Source organism: Diutina rugosa (assembly GCF_008704595.1).
Source record: "Diutina rugosa strain CBS 613 chromosome Unknown scaffold8_size298685, whole genome shotgun sequence".
Classification (NCBI taxonomy): domain Eukaryota; kingdom Fungi; phylum Ascomycota; class Pichiomycetes; order Serinales; family Debaryomycetaceae; genus Diutina; species Diutina rugosa.
In genome coordinates this window covers 146,059-167,654 of record NW_022995114.1, presented here as the reverse complement: position 1 = coordinate 167,654, position 21,596 = coordinate 146,059, and the positions used below count along the sequence as shown (strand labels likewise).

Sequence of the window (21,596 nt, the reverse complement as noted above, 5' to 3'; positions counted from 1 at the left end):
CAACGGTCGCCAGTTGACGGTAAATACCAATTTTATACGACTCGAGTGAATCAGTAAATTATTTAAGAGAAGATTTTATTTGAGTCGCCTTTACCTTGGATTTGTTACCCCTTTCCATTTTTTTTTTGGCTCGTGCAGATTTGGTGCAATATAGTTGACATGAGTGGCACACATGACAGCTCATAAAGGAAAGTAGCCGATGTTCTTAACCATAAGGCCGGGGGCCGAGAAATAATTATTACCTTGGGCATTAGTATAAATACAACTCGCCAAAACCCTCTCTCCTGTTCTTTGCGCCGCTTGTTGAAAAGACGGTTGCCCTTTGGTTTTTGTATAATGACAATTGATCCTGTCTTTTTAGTGTTTTAGATATTTCCATATTTTTATAGTATAGTCAATCGACATTACAATGGTGCGCCTGTAGAGGTCTCAGACAATTCTGACAGTTTGTTGTGACAATTTGTCGGCATAGACTTGGATGGATCACTCAAGATGGCTTCGTTTGATTACATAAATATTGAGACGTCGCCCTGATCTGAGTTAATCTGCCGTGCTCAAAATCGGTAATCCGCTTATGTCACCGAAAACTTGTGGCGAATTTAAGGAAATAAGAGTCGTGGTGGCTCAGCGACATTCAATGGAGAGTTTGATTTTGATCATATGATCTATTTTCTTTGAGCCAAGATGATTTACAAGATTGTACAACGCCATCCTCTATAAGCATCTAAACAAGCTGATTTCTGGAGTTCTTGAACTGAGCGAGACTGTTTAGTAAGAGATAAAGAGTAATAAAAAAGCATGATGTGTGTGGAGGATATCAAGTGGAGCGGTTGAACTCCAGTTTTGGGGCAGTCGAATGCAGGAAACAATCAGCAATCAACTTTAATCAGGTCAGGTGACTTAAATTTTTGGCTATTGATGACGCCAAGTGTAGCACACATTTGGTACTCATCGACCGTGCTTTAGTTGAGACTTCAGTTGATATGAATTAAAGCCATCAATGAGTTGCTACTCCTTATTGCACCTCGCATAAAAGTTTTACCAGCGCTTCTCGGCTATTCGCATTCGGCTAGCTCTCAGTTTACGGCTATAAGGGGGTGGCATCTAGCCCTGCTAATTACACTACCTACATCACAACGTTGACCCAACCGCCTCGATGTTGAGTGGGGCCAGCCGCCTTAATTAGTAGCCCGCATGACGATTGCGGTTAAGGAGCCCTGCTGGTTGCGAACACCAGCAACGATCTTAGTTACCAACTCACCCCATATATACTCGGCAATACAAATCGAAATGCCTCCGACGAGGGTTATCAACGTCCTCACCCAATTGCCCTTGAAGATCGAGGAGAACCCGGGCAGCACCCCTCCCTACAAGCTTCGCCGCACCCGGGGGACGTCGGCGCTCTTTTCGCTGGTCCAATACCTTGCTGAAAACCCCGATTATGAACAACAAGTGGTAGCGTGGACAGGCGAGGCTCCTCGGCTTCTGCTGGAGGAACGACGTTACATCGAACTGCAACTTCCCGAGAGGATTCATCCCGTGTGGCTTGACGACCTGGAAGCCGGCGAAGATGACACGCAATTGGTGAAATGGCGGCGCTACCCTGAATGGGCACTTTGGCCAGTATTTCACTACATTCAAAATCAGCCTTCAGATGGTAAGGCTGAGAACGAATGGTGGCATGATTATGTGAAGTTCAATGAGGCGTACTTTCACAAGATCAAGCTGATCTACAAGCCCGGTGACATCATTTGGATTCACGACTACTATCTTCTCTTGTTGCCCCAGTTATGTCGTACTGAATGGCCCGACGCCACCATTGGGTTCTTTATGCATGCCCCATGGCCATCGCTGGAATATTTCCGCTGCATTCCCAAAAGAAGCGCTCTCTTAGAGGGGGTACTTGGTGTCAACCAAATTGGCTTCCAGCTGCCCCTGTTTGCCAATCACTTTTTACTGTGTTGTCAACGCATTGATGGATGCCAACTTCCTCGGAAGAATGTCGTGTCGAGTTATGGCAACATCACCCTGACGATTACTCTCCCCATTCTGATTGATGCCAAACAAACAGAGGCGGAGGCCTTCACCAGCGCTGTTGATGAAAAGGTGGCTGCTTTGAAAGAGGTTTATGGGAATTGCAAGATCATTGTTGGTCGCGACCGATTAGATAGTGTCAGAGGCGTTGTGCAAAAACTCGAAGCGTTTGAAATGTTTCTTCAAATGTACAAAGAGTGGAGAGGTAAGGTGGTGCTTATGCAAGTCCTGTCGCTTGGTTACTCCCATGGAGACAAAGTTGAAGACAAAGTTACCGAGTTGGTCACGCGTATCAACGCAAAGTATGGCCTGATTCACTTCACTCCAGTCTTGCACTACCAGATGTACGTCGTCAAGGAAGAGTACTTGGCACTTTTACGTTGTGCCGATGTGTGTTTGATCACCAGTGTCCGTGATGGCATGAATACCACACTGCTTGAGTATGTGGTATGCCAAAAGGATACCTGTCTGCCGTTGATTCTTCTGGAATTCACCGGTACTCTGACGGTTCTCAAAGATGCTATTCTTGTAAACCCTTGGGATTCTGTAGGAATTGCCAAGCAGCTTAACGAGTGCTTGAAGATGCCAATGGCGCAAAAGCAAAACCTTGAATCCAGACTTTACGCGGAAGTGAAAAGTAACACGGTTCAAAAATGGACCACCAGCTTCCTCTCCAAACTCATTGCTGCAAAAAACCATGAAAATGGTATAGAGTCGCGGGCAACTCCTCCGCTTGACCGTCCCTTGCTTCACAATAATTACGTCAAAGCTGAAAGACGTCTTTTCTTGTTTGATTATGATGGTACTTTGACTCCTATTGTTCAGGACCCCAACGCGGCTATCCCATCGCTGAAATTGAACGAGTTGCTCAGAGTTTTAGCGAGAGATCCCAAGAATGAAATCTGGATCATTCTGGGACGTGACCAGGCGTTTTTGGACAAGTGGATGGGCGATAAAAATGTTGGTCTTCTGGCCGAGCACGGTTGTTTCATGAAAGATGTCGATCTGGAGCACTGGGAAAACTTAGCCGCCAAATTTGACATGCTGTGGCAAGCTGAAGTTGATAAGGTTTTTATAGAAGCTACTGAAGCATGTCCTGGTTGTCACGTTGAGCGGAAGAAGGTGGCTTTGACTTGGCATTACCGCCGAGCGGAAGATTTCCTTGCTGCTGAACGTCAAGCGAAGAAGACTCACGCTTTATTAGAATCCACTGTTGCCAAAAAATACCCCGTGGAGGTGATGGAAGGGAAAGCCAATATTGAGGTTCGTCCCAAATTTTTGAATAAGGGTGAAATTGTCAAGCGCTTGGTACTTCTGCCTTGGGGCCAACCTCAGGATCTCCAACGGCCGTTGGAGTATAACCCCAAAGTCATGCCAGACTTTGTCCTTTGTTTAGGTGATGACCAGACTGATGAAGACATGTTCCGCTCACTTATTCATATCTCGCAAGAAGCCAACAATCGCGGACTTCCCCAACGTGATGAAAAAGCCCAGCCACTAACTCTGGCATATGGCTACTTCCCCGTGGTGGTGGGGCCGGCTCTGAAGCAGACGGTAGCTCCTTACCACTTGCACGATCCCCATCAAGTGTTGGAAACATTGGGGTTATTGGCAGGCCAAGTGCTGGTTTATGAACTGCCTGGAACGGCAGTCGTTGAAGAGGAACAAGACTAAAGCTTTAGCATTAGAAAAAAAATAGAAGTCCCTATTATTTCACTTAGGATATGGTGCAACCTTGTGAGTGCGGCACGAGTGCGTGAGATAAGAAATCGATCGCACCATCACCCATTGTTACCGTATACGTTCTGACCTTATCGTCTAGATTAAAGGCGTAATGTTTCCACGAATACGGCTTCCATTTCTGATATGGAAACGGACCTTCCTGTTAAACAGTTTGCAAACAAAAAACCCTCCAGCGCTGCTCCGATGCACCATCTTTAATAGTCAAGGGGAGCTTATTTTGCATAACAAAGACATCGAAAGAGTGCCATTCATGAAGAGACATAATTTGGCAGTGAGGGACTTCCGCAAAATATCACGTCCAACAATTGTTCCCGCGGTGGTCACCAGGCCATCTTGCATTCTCGTTAATATCCTCAACCTTCGAGCGTTGATCAAACATGACGTGGTTGTAGTGTTTGATGCCCCCCAATCAGGTATGATGGGGCCAAATAACCAACTGTTCAGTCAACTGGAGTTCTATCGAGAGCTTCAGACTCGACTCAAGGATTCTAGTGATAAAGAGACACCGTATGAATTTCGAGCTTTGGAGGCAGTTCTCATGAATGTGATGCAAAACCTTACGACTGAATACAAGGTACATGAGACAGTTCTCAAAAATCTTATTAAGCAGCTTGAACAGCTGATTGATAGAGTTAAGCTTCGTTATTTTTTGATTGAACTGAAGAAGATCACTCAATTTCACAGAAAAGTGGCATTGATTCACAACATGCTCGAGGAATTACTCGATTCTGATGATGAACTTAATGATATGTACCTTACAGATAGGGCTCGAGATAAAGTTCACACCGGGTCAGACCATACGGAAATCGAAATGTTGTTGGAACATTATCTCATACGGCTGGATGAAATCGTGCAGCAAACTGAAGGTCTCCGTCGTCTAGTTAAAACTCTGGAAGAGATCATCAATGTGATTCTCGACTCAAATCGAAATGAGCTTATGATGCTTGGCTTGAAGTATAGTACAGGTTTGTTATCAATGGGGGCTGCTCTATGGGTAGCAGCGCTTTACGGTATGAATCTTGAAAACTACATTGAAGAAAGTGATGGTGGGTTTGAAGCAGTGGTGGTGTTTGCCCTGGTGGTTTTGACGACATTGTTGGTGTACAGTGTGATCCGCCTTCGGAGGGTAGGAAAATTGAGGCTCGGTCATAAACATAGACTATTATGAAGTAACGAATTGACAACCGTATATAAATAACGTATAATGACATCCGAGCTCCTCTCAGTGCCTATAGTAAATTCAGTCGGCGTCTCACACTACCAGCGAATCACAATTTGTATCAGTGACCTGATGCAGAAGAAAACAATCACCTATATTAACAAGAGGAACTCTAAATGTCCCGTATTTTCTATCTTGACTCTATAAACATGCATCACTTATTCCGGGTCATAACCAGATTGGTCAAAAACTCGAGGGCTGAACGAGCATCCGATTCAGGTAATGCTCGAAGGTTGGCTAACGCCAGGGAACAGTATTCCTGAGCCATTTCCCGAGTTTGTTCTAGCCCTTGACATTCACGCACTGCCAGTCTGGCAGCTTCAACATCACCGGGGGCAGAGAACTTGCGGCCGATCATTTCTCCTAATTCAGGTCTTTGTTTCCAAGCAAAGAGGATAGGGGCAGTGGCAAGCCCCAACTTGAGGTCAGCCTGCAGAGGTTTACCAAAAGTAGCATCGCTCAGGGTATAATCCAACATGTCATCAACCAATTGGAAACACAAACCTAAATTACGCCCAAACTGGTAACATTGCTCAATGATATCGTCTTGCGAACCCAGCAAAACAGCAGCGGCTCTGCTCAGCTTCAGCATGAGCGACGCGGTTTTAAGGTAGGTCTTATGCAAATAGTACTCGAAGGCAGCGTTCACGTTGGTCGCGTGGTCCAAGTCTTGAGGGGTTTGCACAGTGTATTCATGCAGCTTAACCGGGACCTTACCCGTGGGGGTGGGAATCTTCTTAAGATCACCATCGTTTATGATGCTATCTGTGTCCTGATTCATTACAGTGTTCTTCAATTGCATGAACTCACCTTCGACGAGGTTGGCAATAGTCGTGGACAAAAGCTCAATCACTTCGGGGTTCCGCAATCGGGCAATGGCGACCGAAGCACGACCGAGCAAAAAGTCACCAGCAAGGACTGCCATTTTATTGGTGAAAGCAATATTGCCCAGAGGACGCCCTCTACGAGCATCAGCAAGATCGATCACATCGTCATGAAGTAACGAGGCAGTGTGGATCATCTCCACAATCTCGGCAAGTCTTCTTTGCTTGGGTAAAATCCCATTTTCAGCGTCGAACTGCGGCAACTGGTCCATGGGTTTCAGCAAGGGATCCAAGATCACCTTCGGATTGATGCCGTGCAACACTCTGAGGGGTGAGATCAGGTCGTCAACACTTTTGCCAGCCACCAGTGTCAGAGTAGGAGTACCTGCAAAATGAGATTGGTCCACCACGTCGAACGTGTCGATGGTTATCCGATTGCGTTCCGACAAAGGGATAGCCGCCAAGGCCTTCGACAACAATAACACAATGAGAGGTCTGACATTCTTGCCTTCAGCTTCAAAATAGTACAGCAGGACTCGGTTCAAGGTTGGGTGTCCCAGACCGATCAATTGAGCAATCAGCTTTGCGAGGTTGGACATCTCGTGGGACACGATAGAAAAGGGGTCCGAGAACCTAGGGCTGGGTTGAACCAACTTTTCCGCTGTCTCCACTGCCGTTTTGAAGCTCAGAGGCAGCACCGCCAGGGCCAGACGGCCTATGGTACTCTGCCACCGAATGAGTCTGAGCATGGTGGATGAGGTGCGCAACGATTTTCGAGTGCTTCAAGCACGTTCGTCCGACGCCCACAGTAAATTAAGTTAGCGGCCAATAATGATCGACATTCGTCGAAAGCATCCATTTTGTTGATGGAATTGCCGATATCCGTTATGAGGATTACAAAGTGATGATGGATTAGTGGTTGTTGACGTGTACTGGGGAACTTTGAGCAAGTGGCCCAAGTGAAAATATTAGAAAAATTCTTGCAGGAAAGAAACTGATGTCATTGACAATTCACAAAAACGTTACAAGTGTGTCAATAACGACTGCTACCGTATCCAATTCACCATTCGGTTACCGTACCGGGTACCTTGCCGAGCACCCGAATTGCTGTGCGATGTGCAATGGCGTAATGTAGTGACGATTGACCAATGAGCACTCCTGACTACCATTGCGAGATCGTATGAGTTGCATCATAAAGTACTGGTAAACGAACATATTTGAATTCATACACGTATTCGACAAAAAGTGTCTGATACATTAGATCACGTGAAACTCAGCTCAGCGGAATGATGTCTCAGTTCCTGGCAGTTGGGCGTCTGACTTCACGTCAACTTACGAAATGAGGCAGAACATAACCACAAAGGAGAATACTGCGTTCCCAGTAAACTAAGTACAATAATCACAGGGGAACGCATTTATATCAAATAATTAATGTGAAAGATACCTCTGACAGCTATTGTCTCGGATAACATCTTTCAAGCTTTATGCAGCAGGTTACGTTGGAAGCAAAACGGTTACTATTTACGTCCAAAGTCCAGAAGTTATCAATTTACTACCATGAATATTGTCAACTGCCCACTGAATACGGCGACTTTGTCATCAGGCTTATTTTGCTTGATCCACAACACGACTGATACCCCCTGTATCAAAGTATACACGCCACAATTATTTCAGTTTTCCCACGGACCTTAACCCCCTTATTAAAGCCACCACACTAACCTAGCACCGACATCGCTTCTTGTTACCTGCGCCGGTGTGGCGTTCAATTCGCCGGTATCGCGCAACGCAGATCCCGATCAAGAGAGCCGCTAAGACTTTAGCAATTGGTACAGAATTCAGATTCCCCCCCTACACCAAGGTTGATCGAATCGAAACGCAGTGAATTACCTTTGTTCAGTCATTGGTTTCGGTTCCTCGACTTCTAACATACTAATTGCGGACTTGGAACGAGTATCGGAAAAAGTTTCCGTTGCACGGCATTTTCGCCTTGCCAGGGGCGTAACCGGAGTCGAGACAATAATCATGGGGGTCTGGGGTGCGGCTGCAAGTGCATGGCCACGATGGAATCTTAGTTCAGTACCGAAATGGAAACCAATACGCCAGCAGTGCATACACGTATTCCGATCAGGGAATGCATTATTGTAGTTTATCCAGTTTTCTTCTTGGCCGTAGTGAATAACTTCATCTCATCGCCATCTGAATTTTAGCCGTTCGCTCACGTGAAATGTGCTGATTATGACTCGAGTTAAGGACGATTAAGGCCACATACGAACGTGCATGCGATGGAGTCAATGGGTATATAATCCACAGACCCCCATAGGGATGGTACTATTTAGCGTAACACTTTTCAATGTCCGTTGTTTTGGGACGACTCAAATGGGGGTTTCTCCCCACCCGACGTGTGGTTGATGAACACGAGAATCTGATCAAATCGGAATTGTCCGACGACGCCCTTTCCACCAAAGAAGAACCTGAAAAGCAGCAGGAGGAACCTGAGCAGCAAGAACTTGAATACCGTGATGAGAAGGGCAGACCGTGGTATAAGTTTTTTGACGAATACGAATACCGTGTGAAAAGAGACACCAAAAAGAACCGTAAGTGGTATCACTGGTTCCACGATGAAGATACCCCCGCTGAGAAGAAATTGATCATGAAGATTGATATTCTCCTTACCTTCTACTCGCTCATGGCATACCTTATCAAATATTTGGACCAATCCAACTTGAACTCAGCGTACATTGGTGGCCTTAAAGAAGGCATTGGCATGAAAGGTAACGATTTGGTTGAAGTCCAATCAATATTCTCCGTTGGTAATATTGTATTTCAGCTTCCTTTCATCTACATCTTATATGCTTGGCCCCTCAACTATGTTTTACCTACCTTGGACCTTGTCTGGTCCATTCTTACTGTGTGCACTTACAGAGTTACCCTGGTGGGTGGTTTGAAAGCCATCAGATTTTTCATTGGTGCCGCTGAAGCTCCGCTGTACTTAGCATACCATGCTTTATTTGCCCTGTGGTATAAGCTGAGTACTGGTGAAGTGCTGAGACGTGCTGGGTTCTATTATCTTGGGCAATACTTGGGTCTTTTGACCTCTGGGTTGATCTCAGGCTCCATCGAACGTCATCTTGATGGCGTAAATGGTCTCAAGGCTTGGCAATGGATTTTCATTATCGACGGTATTGCCTCGGTGTTTGTCGGTATCCTTGGTTTCTACATGATTCCAGGTACCCCTACTGACTGCTACTCGATTTTCTTGACAGATGATGATATCCGTGTTGCTCGTAAGCGGATGAAGGATGATGGCAAGGATGCCCCTCCTCAAAAGAACGCTGGTAAGCTCATCTTTAACAAGGAAACTTGGAAGCTGATTTTTTCGTCATGGCACGTTTACGTCCTTTCCCTCTGGAACATTTTCTGCTGGAATAACAATAATGGGACCCTGGGTTCATACTCTCTTTGGCTTAAGTCCCTTACCAACTCAGATGGTTCTCCCAGATTTGCTCAGGGTACATTACAGGATTATACTGCATTGACTCCAGCGTTGGGTCTCCTTTATTTGATTGTCACCTCATCAGTGGCCGACTTGGCTTCTTCCAGATGGGCAGCAATTGTGTTTTCGCAAGTATTCAACATATTGGGTAACATCATTCTTGCAGTGTGGAACATTCCTGAAGGAGCCAAGTGGTTCGCTTTCTGTCTTCAATACTTTGGGTGGGCAATGGCTCCCGCTTTATATTCGTGGCAAGGGGACATTGTGCGGTTCAGCGCAGTACAAAGAAACGTGTGTCTCGTGATTATGAACATCATGGCTCAACAGCTGACAGCGTGGATTTCGGTATTGGTTTGGAAAACCGTCGAGGCCCCGAGATTCTTGAAGGGGTTCACCTTCACCGCGTGTCTGGCGTTTGCACTTTGTGTTTGGACGTTTTATGTGCTTTATCTTTACAAGAAGCAAGAGCGCAAAAATGCTCGGGCTAATGGTATTGTCCTTTACAACTCCGATGATCCTGATTCCATTCCCCCTGAAATATCCGGCACCGCCTATCTTTCTGATCTGGTTGCGTCCAACGATGGCAATGATGAAAAGGCTAGCATCAAGGCTTCCTATATTGCCAATGAGAAGGTGGTGACCAGAACCAGCTCTCATTCTGACTAAATTTCAACTTTAATTCAACTTAATGACTAATGACCGCTACTCAACTTGGCATAATATTTATTTTAATCGATATTAATATTCACTGTCTTTTAGAAAGTTTCTTATTTGTCTTAATTAATGAATTCAATCCCATATTATAAGAAATGTTGGTCTCCGAGATCGTACATTAACTTTTGCCAGGGATCTCTCGCACGCGCGCCCTGTGAGGACATCATAGTGCGGAAATTTGCACGGACACGGTATCCCCACCAAAACCGCGGCTAGGGTTGCGACTATGTACAGTGATGTTCTCCGACCCAGTTAAAAGGATAAACACTGGCGCCGACCTTGCCAATTTCAGAAGGTCCCAAGCCTTACTGAGAATACAGGAGACTCTCTTCAGCACCATTGAAAAAATTAAGCTGGTGCCGGTTCCCCTGGGTATACTCCAAGCAGCAATTATTACCAAGGGCTCTACTGAAGAATTGATTCATGTTCAGCTGCCATCCACAGAGTACCAAGACACTGTGAATAAGTTCAGCAAACCCATCCAAGGGTTGATGGCGGTTCTTGACCATCTAGATCACTTATTGACAGAAACTCCTCCAGCTAAGGGCCCTCGTCGTTTCGGCAACTTGGAGTGTCGCAAGTGGCATGATAAGGTATCCTCATCTCTTGATGAAGCTCTTAGAACGCATTTATACCCCTACTATAGCGGAAAGGATCCAGATGGGTTTTTCTCCGAGGCCAAATGTTACTTGGCTAATGCATTTGGTCTGAAGATGAGACTTGACTATGGCACCGGACATGAGCTTCTGTATATGGCATTCGTGGGGGCGTTGGTTAGAAATGGAGTAATCGATTGGTCTTCGGTGCTGGCGGAGGAAGTGATATCCATTTATTCTCGATACTTTGACGTTGCGCGTCGCTTGATCCTTGTATATAACCTAGAGCCTGCTGGTCTGCATGGTGTGTGGGGCTTAGATGATCATTTCCACTTGATGTATATTCTTGGTGCTGCTCAATTCGTTGACAATCGCAGTGCTCCTCTGGTATCGCAGGTACTTCAGCTGCAAGTCATCTCGCGATTTCGGTTACTGAATCTCTACGTCAACGCAGTTGGATTTATTTATACCATCAAGCTGGGCCCATTTAACGAACATCTGCCAATTGTTTATGATATCCACAGTACAGTGACATTGTGGTCAAAAGTGCTTCAGGGATTAGTGCGAATGTATGAGGCGGAGGTTATCAGCAAATTTCCTGTCGTACAGCATTTCTGGTTTGGTGGGGAATTGTACCCTTGGAAAGACCAGCTGGGGTCCGCCTTGCCGCAAAGTGAGGCAATCGAGTCATCTGAAACGGGAATGCCTCCGTCTATAAACGTTCATACCACGCGGAATAATATTTCCATGACGGGGGCTCCATGGGCTCGACGTTAAAGCAATAAAGGTTTAATTCAGGAGATTTTAACGACACTCTAGATTGAATGCCCATGATGATTTGAATTAGCTTTCTCATTTTGTGTAGATAGGCAAACTAGACTCGCCTCAATTGCTTTCAAAGCCATTTTGTACCGTCTAGCTATGGGGATACACACTAAAACGCCGTACAATTGTCTCCTCATAAATAAGAATCCCCGCATACCCTTCTCCTTCGTCGCCGCGCACATATACGGAGCATGTGCATAGATATCATGCACGCTGCAAGGCGTACAATAAGCTTCTGCCACGTTGCCACGACATAATTGAGAGTTGCATCTATATTAACTAAAACCTTTCTCCAATAGCTCTATCCAAAGTTACTAACATATATTACATTAAAAATCGTCACCTAGTTGTTCATCGTGTAAACCACACCATTAGAGGGCGAGTGGATGATGTACGCATTAAGAAGGCCAGCAATGAGACCAGCAACGGGCAAGGTAATGAACCACCCGCAGTAACACCAGATCACCATTCTCCAATTGATGGATCTCCAGTCACCGTTACAGGCACCAACAAACACAGTAGCACCGACAGCCGACTGAGTAGTAGAGACAGGGATGGACAATTGAGTGGCCATCACAGTGGTCACAGCAGCGCCCAATTCAATCGAGAAACCACGCGAGGGCGATTGCAAGATGAGCTTGTTACCCAAGTTTCTCATGATCCGGTAACCGAATGTCCAAACACCGATGACAAGGGCAGCAGCAGCGTAACAAAGAACCCAAACGGGAACATCAACATCATTAGCGATGGTATTAGTAGACCAGACGAGATAAACGGTGGCCAAGGGACCAGTGGCGTTGGAAATATCGTTGGCACCGTGGGCGAACGACATGGTACCCGCAGTAATACCTTGAAGCAACGAGTACAAGAATTCAATCCGGTTGTCGTAGTACTTGGCCGAAGTGTGCAACTTGTGCTGGTCACCACTCAACATGTCCACATTGGTTTGCGAAGCAATGACATCTTGGGTGAAACCGTGGAGAACAAATTCAACGATAAGAGCGCCCCACAACTTGGGTTTCTTGAGCATCTTAATCCAGCGAGACTTGGTGTCTTCCTTTTGCACTTCTCTGTCGACACCCCACTTGTAGTAAAGAGGTTTCCATTCGTCAGACGAAGATTCCTTGTCCAGAGAAACGGGAGCCAGCTCCACCTTGTGGACGTCGACGTGAGTGTCGTCTTTGAGATTTTCAATATCTCCGGAACGCAACAGTTCAGCAGTGGTGTTGTCTTCCTTGATCAATTTACCCGTCTCATCATAACGTCTACCCTTGTAGTAGTCAGGAACCAATTGGTAACCTTCAGGCATGGGAGGAATGTCATCAGTAGACTTGAAGTAAAGCAAAGGGCCCAACGGGATCGACTTCCAGGTCAAAGTCCAGTCGTTGTACTTAAGCTTCCGGCGGTAGTAAGGGTAAAGGAAAAGCATGTAAAGCACCAAGGCTACGGCAGCCACCCCCAAAATAGAAGCGGCAATGGCGTTGGGCAGCAACTTGTTCAACTTCAAAGCAGGGGCACCCTTCCACACAATCAACATAGTCAAAATGGCAAAACATGAGAACACAAGGAATGGAACAAGCACCATAGCGTTACGCAACGAGGTCTTGAAGCTCTTCACTTCCAATACGAAGAATTTCAGCACCAAGAAAGTGATGGTAGCGAAGGCACCAGCGATAGCAGGGGCAATAAACCAGGAAGCAATGATTTGGGACACCCCATTCCACCCCCAGTGAATGTTTCTTTGACCCTTGGCGGCAATAGCACTACCGATAATACCACCGACGATCGAGTGAGTGGTCGACACGGGCATACCAATGGCAGTAGCAATTGTCAACCACACCGAAGACCCAATAAGAGCACACGACATGGTCAACATGAGAATAGCGGGTTCACCCTCGAAAACTTTGACGTCGACAATTTTATTTCTGATAGTGTTCGAGACCTTCGACCCGACCAAAACTGCCCCCAAGAACTCACAAAGGGCGGCAAGAATCATTGCTTGCCAGTACGTAAGCGATCTCGACAGCACGGACGAAGCGAACGAATTGGCAACGTCATTGGCCCCGATGTTCCAAGCATCCAAGAATGCAAAGATCATCGTCACCGCGAAGATGTGATTGAACTGAGTCAAGGCCATTTCTGATTCTGATTTCGATGAGCTACAACATTGTGACGATGCCAGTAATTTTTATAGTCCCAGGGCTGCTCTTAGAACGAACCAAGAAAATTCCTTGATTTTCAGGAATTATACCAAGAAATTTCGTACCAAGAAATTTGCAGCCACTATCGTGCACACACGTGGGCCATCCAAGAGCAGGCCGTTGAGTAAAAACAAGTGGAAAACGCTTGAAAAATCGAGGGCTACGTTATTGCTGAGGTTCACCACTTGCTACTACCAACCAGTGTTTCACCTAAGTTTACGAGTGGTCTCGTGAGTGTTTACAGCTGTAAATGTTCAGCCGCGCGTGCGCAGGCAAGGGGGCCCACGTGTGCCACTTTATCCTTAGACTCTAAAGTGTCCACACGACACAATACCAAGGATCGACAGTTTATTGTCAACTTTGTGTCATTCCTCGGTTAGCGATTACAATACAGCAATTGTTAAAGGGAGGGGCCAGGCTTGTGTAGCTGATCACTATCAGTCACTACGATCAAGGTGAAGTTTAAGTGGAGTTTATGGCGTGTCTCATTTTCCATGCTGAGGTAATCTAAAGCGAGAACTCGCGAGTGAGCTCACAAAACATCCCCCGTGGGGCCTCCCCACGTTGCCAACCTCGCCTCGGGGCTTATTCGCCAGTCGTACGGCAATTGCCAAAACTGACGCAGTGAGGTTTGCAACCTACGCCGTATTCACATCGTTGCCCACGGGGGTGCTGGCGATATCGCCTGTTAGTGCATGAAGCCCATCTTCGATCAGCATATAGAACCCAGGACCGAGCCCTGAGCTCATCTCTACCCCACTTATCGTGCCCATTGATTCGTTAATGAGGGCAACTATGCCACTGGATTCAAGCTTTTTTCTTACAGGACCAAGGGGGACTCTCGTGAAAACCAATTTCAGGCCATCCCGTACCATTGTCGACTCAACGAGCTCCTTGAGTGCTTGCACGCCTGCAGTGTCAACCGCGGTCATGCCCTTGCAGTCGATCACCACTTTTCGAGGCGTTTGAGCCCCTTGAGGTTGTGATGGGTGCACTAGAAGCAGGCGATATTTGTGAAGGCGGGCATACTTACTCCTCAAATCAGTTGCGTTAGCAAAGGTAAGTGGTTCGGGTATCTTTACAATAAGCGTACCTTCGATCAGCTCTAGCTCGGCGGCTAGATCATTAATGCCATCAGCGTCACCCAACCCCTCAAACCGCTCTTCAATTAACTCATCGGCGTTTCTGAATGCCGGTGTGTTGGGAATACGGCCAAGTATTTGAATTCTCAGGGTAGTGCCAATTTTAATTACACGGATCACCGCTATGGCGACCCCCAAAAACACTCCCGCTTGTGCCAGCCATCCTAACGTAACAAAAAAGACTGCGGCAAACGTCGCTAATTCGTCGTAGCCTCCTGTATTCCAATAAAATTTAAGGTCGTGCGGCATTTCCTCCAAAACGGTTATACCTATCACGGTAGTCGTTAATGCGAGAACACACTCAGGAAGCCAGAATAAAAATTCAAGCACGAACATTGCCACTGTCAATGTCAGGCACAGCATTATGACGCCTGCCATCGGGCTCAGAGCGCCAGCAGCTTTTGAAATTTTGGACCGGCCAAATGCTCCAAATGATGGTAATCCTGCCACAAGCGAAGTGGCCAAATTCACCGCTCCCAACGCAATGAGCTCACGATTCAGCAGAACATGCAAATCATACTTCGATTCTAACGTACGTGTAGCCGTCGTCAGGTCAAAGAATCCGAGGATTGTCACCAAAACACTAGTGGTGAACACCTTCAGGTACAAGTCCTTTTTCAGTGGGGCAAATATATTTTGAAACTGGACCAGGTCAAGGGAAATTTTGCCGATGACACTGACGCCTTTTCCATGCCAGTTGAATCTCCATGAAAGCAACGTCAGAACCACAACCATGATGAGAAGCTCGGGAAACACCGTCACCGCTTTTTTCAACAGGGGGGAACCTTGTGACAGATCTATACGTGACTTCACCCGTTTGACTAGAAGAACCAAAAGTAAGGTTACGACCAGAATCAAGCATGTAAGCTTGTGGGCTTTACCAGCGTAGTCCCATATGAAATGCATCTTAGCGAAAATCAGATGTTGAGGGTGCTCACTCATATATGGCTCAAGCCCCAACTCTATAGGAAGTTGATTGACAATCATTATGACCCCCATGGCGCCGATGAACCCCTTCAAGAGGGCACGGCTGAAAACTTTATCAAGGTAACCAAGCCGACATAACCCACATAATAAAAGTAGAACGCTGAGAACTGCTGTAAGCGCACTCAGTACCTCCAATTGACTGTACTTAGGCTTTTCTGACGCCGCTACGTCATCAAACTGATACGATTCCACCACTTGCCCATACATGATTGCACTCAGCGGCAGGGGTCCAACCATGAGAATAGGCACAGTGCCGAACACTGCATACACTAATGGTCCCACAATAATGGATAAGAGACCCAGGATTGCCGGCAAATGAGCAAGCAGGCGGGCAAAACTCATCACGAGAGGGATCTGGAAAGATGCTGACGAAAGTCCTGCCACGAGATCACCGAGAAACTGATCTGACCACCGGTACAGAGGCAACCACTGCAAAATGGGAAGATAATACGCCACATACGCCCAGCGTTGAGGTTTTTGACTCAGAAGTTGCATGTATTTGTCAAAGTTCTCTTGGAATTTGGCTGAATGGACCAGTAAGTTATCTTGAGATCGAGATTGGAGATCAGCCAAAGGCAGTTTGATTGACTGAGACAGGGGCACCAGATAAAGGTGTGGTCTTCGAGACAAAGACCGGGAGCGCTGAGGCAGCAGGGAGCATTGCTGACTAGGCGGGAGAAGAAACTGTCGCTCGTCCATTTTGAATCATAGTGTGGGGTTGTTGTCGCATAAACGTGTAGCATACACTCTGTTTATGCTTAGTCAGACCTATGTCTTATCTGAATAAGCAATTCGGCGCGTGATTCCATACCTTCGGAGTAGCGGCGATGCGATTTAGAGTCACATAATGTATATTTGTAAAGCAATCACAGACACTCGAATTTGGCTTGAGTCTAACAGGTTTTCGTGGTGAGGTTTATCAATTCGTGTGTCTCAGCTAATGAGGATTGCGCCTTCCATCATCCTCCGCAAATATGCAATCAATATTCAGTCAAAACCCTTCTATTTGTTGACGCTAACGATGAGATATAGAAAATGTAAGCTAGCCAAGTAATTCCCTTCACTGGAGGCCTATTGTTAACGGGTTTCGTAACCTGGATTCGGTAAAAGTCCAATGCGCGCCAATCATAGTGATCATCTTTAACGCCGATCACACAATTCACCTCATCCCTCTTCAAACCAAGACTACCGTTATGCTGCGACCCGTGCCTGCTCGAGCGGTATCTCGGGCAATGAGACAGAGGTTTATGTTTTACGATCTTGTTATGAAGACCCCTACCCACCCTCATCACCCGAGCGATTTACAAGTTATCGAACACCAGGTCGGCAAGGAGAAGAGTTTCAGCGAAATGACTCCTTTGGAAAGAATGGAAAAGGTATTTGGCGGGCGCATCAGAGGGGATGATCGTCAAGCCAGTTCGCGGGTATCGAGATCACAACCAAGAGTGATTGCAGGCGTGACTGTTCCTGCTAAGCCAGTGGAACCTGACAATTGTTGCATGCTGGGATGCATCAACTGTGTTTGGGAGTTATTCAATGAAGATGTCAAGGAATGGAAGGAAAAGCGACTGGAGGCAGCGAAAGCTATCAAAAAGACCGGCGGTGTATGGCCGGCCGACTTTCATCCTCCCTTGAAGGAATTGGCTCCCGAAAACCGTCCTAAAGACGTTGAGGACGTTGAAGACGGTGTAGAGACTAAAGACGACGCTTGGGGCGGAGTGCCCGTGGCAATGCGGGTATTCGCTGAGACCGAACGGAAAATTAAGGCGAGAGCAGCAGCAAGACGAGCTGCCCAGGAGGCAGCGAGATAGTAACATTGACGCATTCAAAATGTATATATTCATACAAATCAATCATCACGAGCACAAATGCTTGCGCAAAACAAGACTTGTAAATTGTACAGATCTTACCACGTTAATAATATGTACTAATATCTTTGTGATATAATTCCTCAGATATTTAAATTATATGACTTTCTGATACATCGACCATTTGTAACTAATTTATGCCGTTTTGTGCTTTGCATGAAAACATCGCAGCACCCCCTCAGTCCATCATCATTTGTGCGCGCTTCGGTGCGACAACCAAACCATAGTCTCATCAATGATCGCTGAGAGCTATCGGGATGATTTCCGGTTCAAGGCGATCACCAATGCCGAGGGCGAGTTTGGCGTTGTGGCGTTTGATCATACCTTAAACCCTGACGCTGACTCCACTGCCGCCGTGCGGCTATTAGCCATCACTCGAGATGGCAAAACCATGGCAGCCTCCGATGGTGCTGTCATTAAAATTGGACCCAGTGACCAAGTTCCAAGTCTGTGGAAGTCGTATACCATTCCAAAGGTGAAAAAGATTACCCAATTGGCTTTCACGCCCAACGGCGATGAGCTTTACATCCTCCATAATGAAACCTTGAGTAAGGTCAAGTTGAGTGAGTTAGCTTCCGAACCAACAGCTGTCAAGGTGGCCAATGCAACGGACTTCCAAGTTGCTCCAAACGGCGATGTTGGTTACCTTGATAGTGGTAGCGCCTATCTCAAACGAGGAAACGAACCCCCTAAAGAAATTGCCGAAGACGTGTTTTGCGTATGCTTTGATCAGGAAAGCAAGTTTTGTTATATTTCCATGGCGAATGCCACTGCGGTTATGTCTACTGATGGTAAAAAGGTTTCGTTTGATTGTGAGTCGGTCACCGATTTGTATCCATGCGCACTTATAGCACTTCGCCCTAATGTTTATTTCATTGCTGCCCAAGATGACGAAGACAATGACCCAGTAAACGTTGTTGCCGATCCCCTGAAGATTGAGACTGATGTTGAATTTCTTGGTCCTTACGGTCCTGTAAAATGGGCACCTTCTTACTTTTCGCAGAGTTTGGATAAGTACAACCCCAAAAAGAAGTTCACCTTGGTGTCTGGCACACGTACCACGGATATTTATGTAATTGAATCCACCGGAGACTCGGTGGCATCTTTGCAATGGCCCATCCCTAGTGATGACAGTTGTCGCGCATCCTTTCCTACTACGGAAGACTTCGAGGACACGGCAGTTTTGGGAATTGCGGTTGACGTTTCTCAAAGCACCCGCGTGGTAGATGATCCATGGCCGGGGGCCGAAGAAGATGTAAAGGGCGCTCCAATTGTTCATGCATTGTTGGATGATGGGCGCTTGATTCTGTGGTGGATTGTCGACAAGCAAGCTATTCTTGAAGATGGGGCATCTTTGCTTAATGAATCTGTTTCTCTGATATCTCTGAAAGCTAGTCTCCTGAACAACCTGCAGACCACTTCAGAGAATCTGATCAACGATGAGTCTCCAGCCACAAATACGCAACCGAATCCCTTTGCGAAATCCCTGGCAAGTGATAATCCATTTGCTAATAATGCTTCTAATCCATTTGGGAAATCGCTGGGCGGGTCATTTGGCGGGTCATTTGGTGGGTCATCCCAAAAGTCTGAGAATGTGTTTGGATCCACAGGCGCTTTTGGTAGTATAGCTGACAAGAAAGCTGAATCCTCAAATAATGAGCCAAAAGGCGCCTCGGAGGACACCGGGAGTACCATAGGCCTGCAGTCGCAAAATGATAAGGCAAAGGCAAGTGGAGGCGCATTTGGTAGTGTTGGTTTTGGTGGCAAGACATCTACCACCAGCTCTACATCTGGGGGGTCTGCTTTTGGTAGCTCCGGTTTTGGAAACTCTGGCTTCGGCAGCTCAGGCTTTGGGCAACTGAAGAGCGGCAATAGTTCTGCTAGTTCCGCATTCGGAAGTTCTGGTTTTGGTCAGAAGTCATCATCTGAAACCAAATCTGCTTTTTCTGGTTTTGGTGGTTTTGCCACCAAGGACAAACCTAGTCTGTCCCTGTTTGCTTCTCATGCCCGCTCCCAATCTCCCTTTGCTAATTTGCTGAAAACAGCCCTGTCTTCTCCTTTTGGAGCAGTCAATAGTGAGAGCAAAGCATCTCCCTTTGGTACCATGAACGCGAAAGGCAAATCCTCTTCTTTTGGTTCACTAGGAGGCGATGCGTCAAAGTCTTCACCTTTTGGTGCAGTCAATCTGCAAAAGGAACTGAAGCCATCTCCCTTTGGTGCAGTAAAAAGCGACGACACAACCCATACTTCTTTCGGTTCCAGCAAGACTGAATCGGAGCCTTCTTTATTTGGAAAAACTTCACCGTCCCCCTTTGAAGGGTTGCAAAACAAATCGAAATCGTCTACACCGTTTGGTGGCACTCAAGAAAAGACCTCCTCGCCACTCGAAACCAGCGAAAATGGAAAGGATTCGCCTAATTCTCTATTTGCTAGTCTCAACATCTCCAAAGATACGCAAGCATTTGGTGCATCAAAAAGCGACACATCGACGCACTCTCCTTCCGGCGACCTGTCAACGACGCTGCCATTTATGAAGAACCACAACTCTAACGCTGCTTTTGGTACTAAGAATGAGACGTCCCATGTTGAACATGGCCTCTTCGGACAACGCGAATCGTCACTGTTACCAGAGAAAACTGAGAAACTGACTGATTCCGGACTTCAGCTGGAGCTGAAGGACGAGGCCAACCCAACGTCTCAACACAATGAAAAGCTGAGCCCATTCACTTCAAACAATTCACAAAAACCCAAATCGAATTTGTTTGAACATATTCCGATTCTGTCTGCTCTACCTGACTCAATTGAAGAGCCAGAGACTGTTCCTCCATCGAGAGCGGAAACCGTCACACCTATTAACAACGTGGATAACTTTGAAGGTTCGTCATTTGTTGACCGTACGGAAGGCGAGTCGACGCTGTCGCTGGAGTTCGAGTCAGAACCGGAAGAAGAACTCGAGCAAGAATATGAGCAAGAGCTGGAATTTGAACCTGAGTTAATAGACTATAGGGAAGTTTTCATTGCTCGAGAATCACCGCAAATCCCGATTTTCAACTACTTCGATGGGTTTACCGCCCCCTTGGCTGGTGGAGCAAGCCGAAGTGAAATGGATGCCAAGGTTGCTCAACAATACCGTGAGATTATCGGATTTACGAAAGGTCATTTGAAGGTTCTGAAAGATAATGCCGAAAAGTTGGCCCCACTTTTCGCTTACCACTCTCCAATGACTGAATACTGCCCCGGTGAGGATGACCTCGAACATACTTCGGCATGGGCTTTGGGCAATGCTCCTCAATTGAGGGAAATTGCAGTTAATAGACAGCAGTCTGTTGATGATGTTTTACTGGAATTGCAGCTTTCGGAGCTGAAAGTTAAAAGAGTGCTCTCACAACTCGAAGACACGCATTTGGTGCGGGGTCAAATTGACACCATGCTCAAACAACTCAAACACCTTTTGGATCAGCAGGAGATTCTGAAACATCGGCAACTTGATTTTGCAAATGAAGCATTGAGAAAGAAGCTTCAAGCTAAGTATGACAATGTTTGTCAACTTGAACTGGTGGTGCTCGAGAAGTTAGTTCCGTTAAAGGCTCGTACTTCTGGGAGTGAAGCCGAAGTGGTGAAACGTTTATATGATTTGGTTTACTCTCTTAGAGCTCAAATCAAGCAACACGCTGAACTGATCCTTAAACTCAGGCAAGAGGTCAAGGATGCCCAATTGGAAAACTTGAAAAAGTCCGCCACTGATTTGATTGCGGCCGAGGCACCACCTACAATTATTGGCTCGCTGATGAAACTGAGAGTCCAAGTTGCTAAGGTTTTAAGAAAATAGGTAATATAGGTAAGGCAGTGGTATTTTTTTAAGTGTTTATGAAAGATGATGAAAGTACGTCAAGCATATATATATAATTAATTTCACCGAAATTATGAATTATCGAATTTTTGCTATTTTG

The 21,596-nt window shown here is 46.3% G+C and overlaps 9 protein-coding genes across 9 annotated transcripts; 6 read left to right on the top strand and 3 right to left on the bottom strand. All coding sequences in view use genetic code 12, as the record gives it.

Annotated features, from left to right (window-relative positions):
• Positions 1-1,290: 1,290 nt before the first annotated feature.
• On the top strand, positions 1,291-3,708 carry TPS2 (trehalose-phosphatase; the record flags this gene model as incomplete). The annotated part of the gene is made up of 1 exon (XM_034154654.1): positions 1,291-3,708. One exon carries the CDS (start codon positions 1,291-1,293, stop codon positions 3,706-3,708), a length of 2,418 nt encoding a protein of 805 aa, XP_034013178.1.
• Positions 3,709-3,868: 160 nt separating this feature from the next.
• Positions 3,869-4,945, top strand: DIURU_002044 (uncharacterized protein; the record flags this gene model as incomplete). The annotated part of the gene is made up of 1 exon (XM_034154653.1): positions 3,869-4,945. One exon carries the CDS (start codon positions 3,869-3,871, stop codon positions 4,943-4,945), a length of 1,077 nt encoding a protein of 358 aa, XP_034013177.1.
• A 205-nt stretch (positions 4,946-5,150) lies between these two features.
• Positions 5,151-6,569, bottom strand: DIURU_002043 (trans-hexaprenyltranstransferase; the record flags this gene model as incomplete). The annotated part of the gene is made up of 1 exon (XM_034154652.1): positions 5,151-6,569. The coding sequence occupies one exon, from the start codon at positions 6,567-6,569 to the stop codon at positions 5,151-5,153; it is 1,419 nt and encodes a 472-aa protein (XP_034013176.1).
• Positions 6,570-8,170: 1,601 nt separating this feature from the next.
• Positions 8,171-9,979, top strand: DIURU_002042 (uncharacterized protein; the record flags this gene model as incomplete). The annotated part of the gene is made up of 1 exon (XM_034154651.1): positions 8,171-9,979. The coding sequence occupies one exon, from the start codon at positions 8,171-8,173 to the stop codon at positions 9,977-9,979; it is 1,809 nt and encodes a 602-aa protein (XP_034013175.1).
• A 284-nt stretch (positions 9,980-10,263) lies between these two features.
• Positions 10,264-11,400, top strand: RRD1 (peptidylprolyl isomerase; the record flags this gene model as incomplete). The annotated part of the gene is made up of 1 exon (XM_034154650.1): positions 10,264-11,400. The coding sequence occupies one exon, from the start codon at positions 10,264-10,266 to the stop codon at positions 11,398-11,400; it is 1,137 nt and encodes a 378-aa protein (XP_034013174.1).
• A 391-nt stretch (positions 11,401-11,791) lies between these two features.
• On the bottom strand, positions 11,792-13,546 carry PHO89 (Pho89p; the record flags this gene model as incomplete). The annotated part of the gene is made up of 1 exon (XM_034154649.1): positions 11,792-13,546. One exon carries the CDS (start codon positions 13,544-13,546, stop codon positions 11,792-11,794), a length of 1,755 nt encoding a protein of 584 aa, XP_034013173.1.
• A 741-nt stretch (positions 13,547-14,287) lies between these two features.
• Positions 14,288-15,985, bottom strand: DIURU_002039 (SulP family inorganic anion transporter; the record flags this gene model as incomplete). Its single annotated transcript, XM_034154647.1, has 1 exon — positions 14,288-15,985. The coding sequence occupies one exon, from the start codon at positions 15,983-15,985 to the stop codon at positions 14,288-14,290; it is 1,698 nt and encodes a 565-aa protein (XP_034013172.1).
• A 986-nt stretch (positions 15,986-16,971) lies between these two features.
• Positions 16,972-17,589, top strand: DIURU_002038 (uncharacterized protein; the record flags this gene model as incomplete). The annotated part of the gene is made up of 1 exon (XM_034154646.1): positions 16,972-17,589. One exon carries the CDS (start codon positions 16,972-16,974, stop codon positions 17,587-17,589), a length of 618 nt encoding a protein of 205 aa, XP_034013171.1.
• Positions 17,590-17,881: 292 nt separating this feature from the next.
• On the top strand, positions 17,882-21,475 carry DIURU_002037 (uncharacterized protein; the record flags this gene model as incomplete). Its single annotated transcript, XM_034154645.1, has 1 exon — positions 17,882-21,475. One exon carries the CDS (start codon positions 17,882-17,884, stop codon positions 21,473-21,475), a length of 3,594 nt encoding a protein of 1,197 aa, XP_034013170.1.
• Between the last annotated feature and the right edge of the window lie 121 nt (positions 21,476-21,596).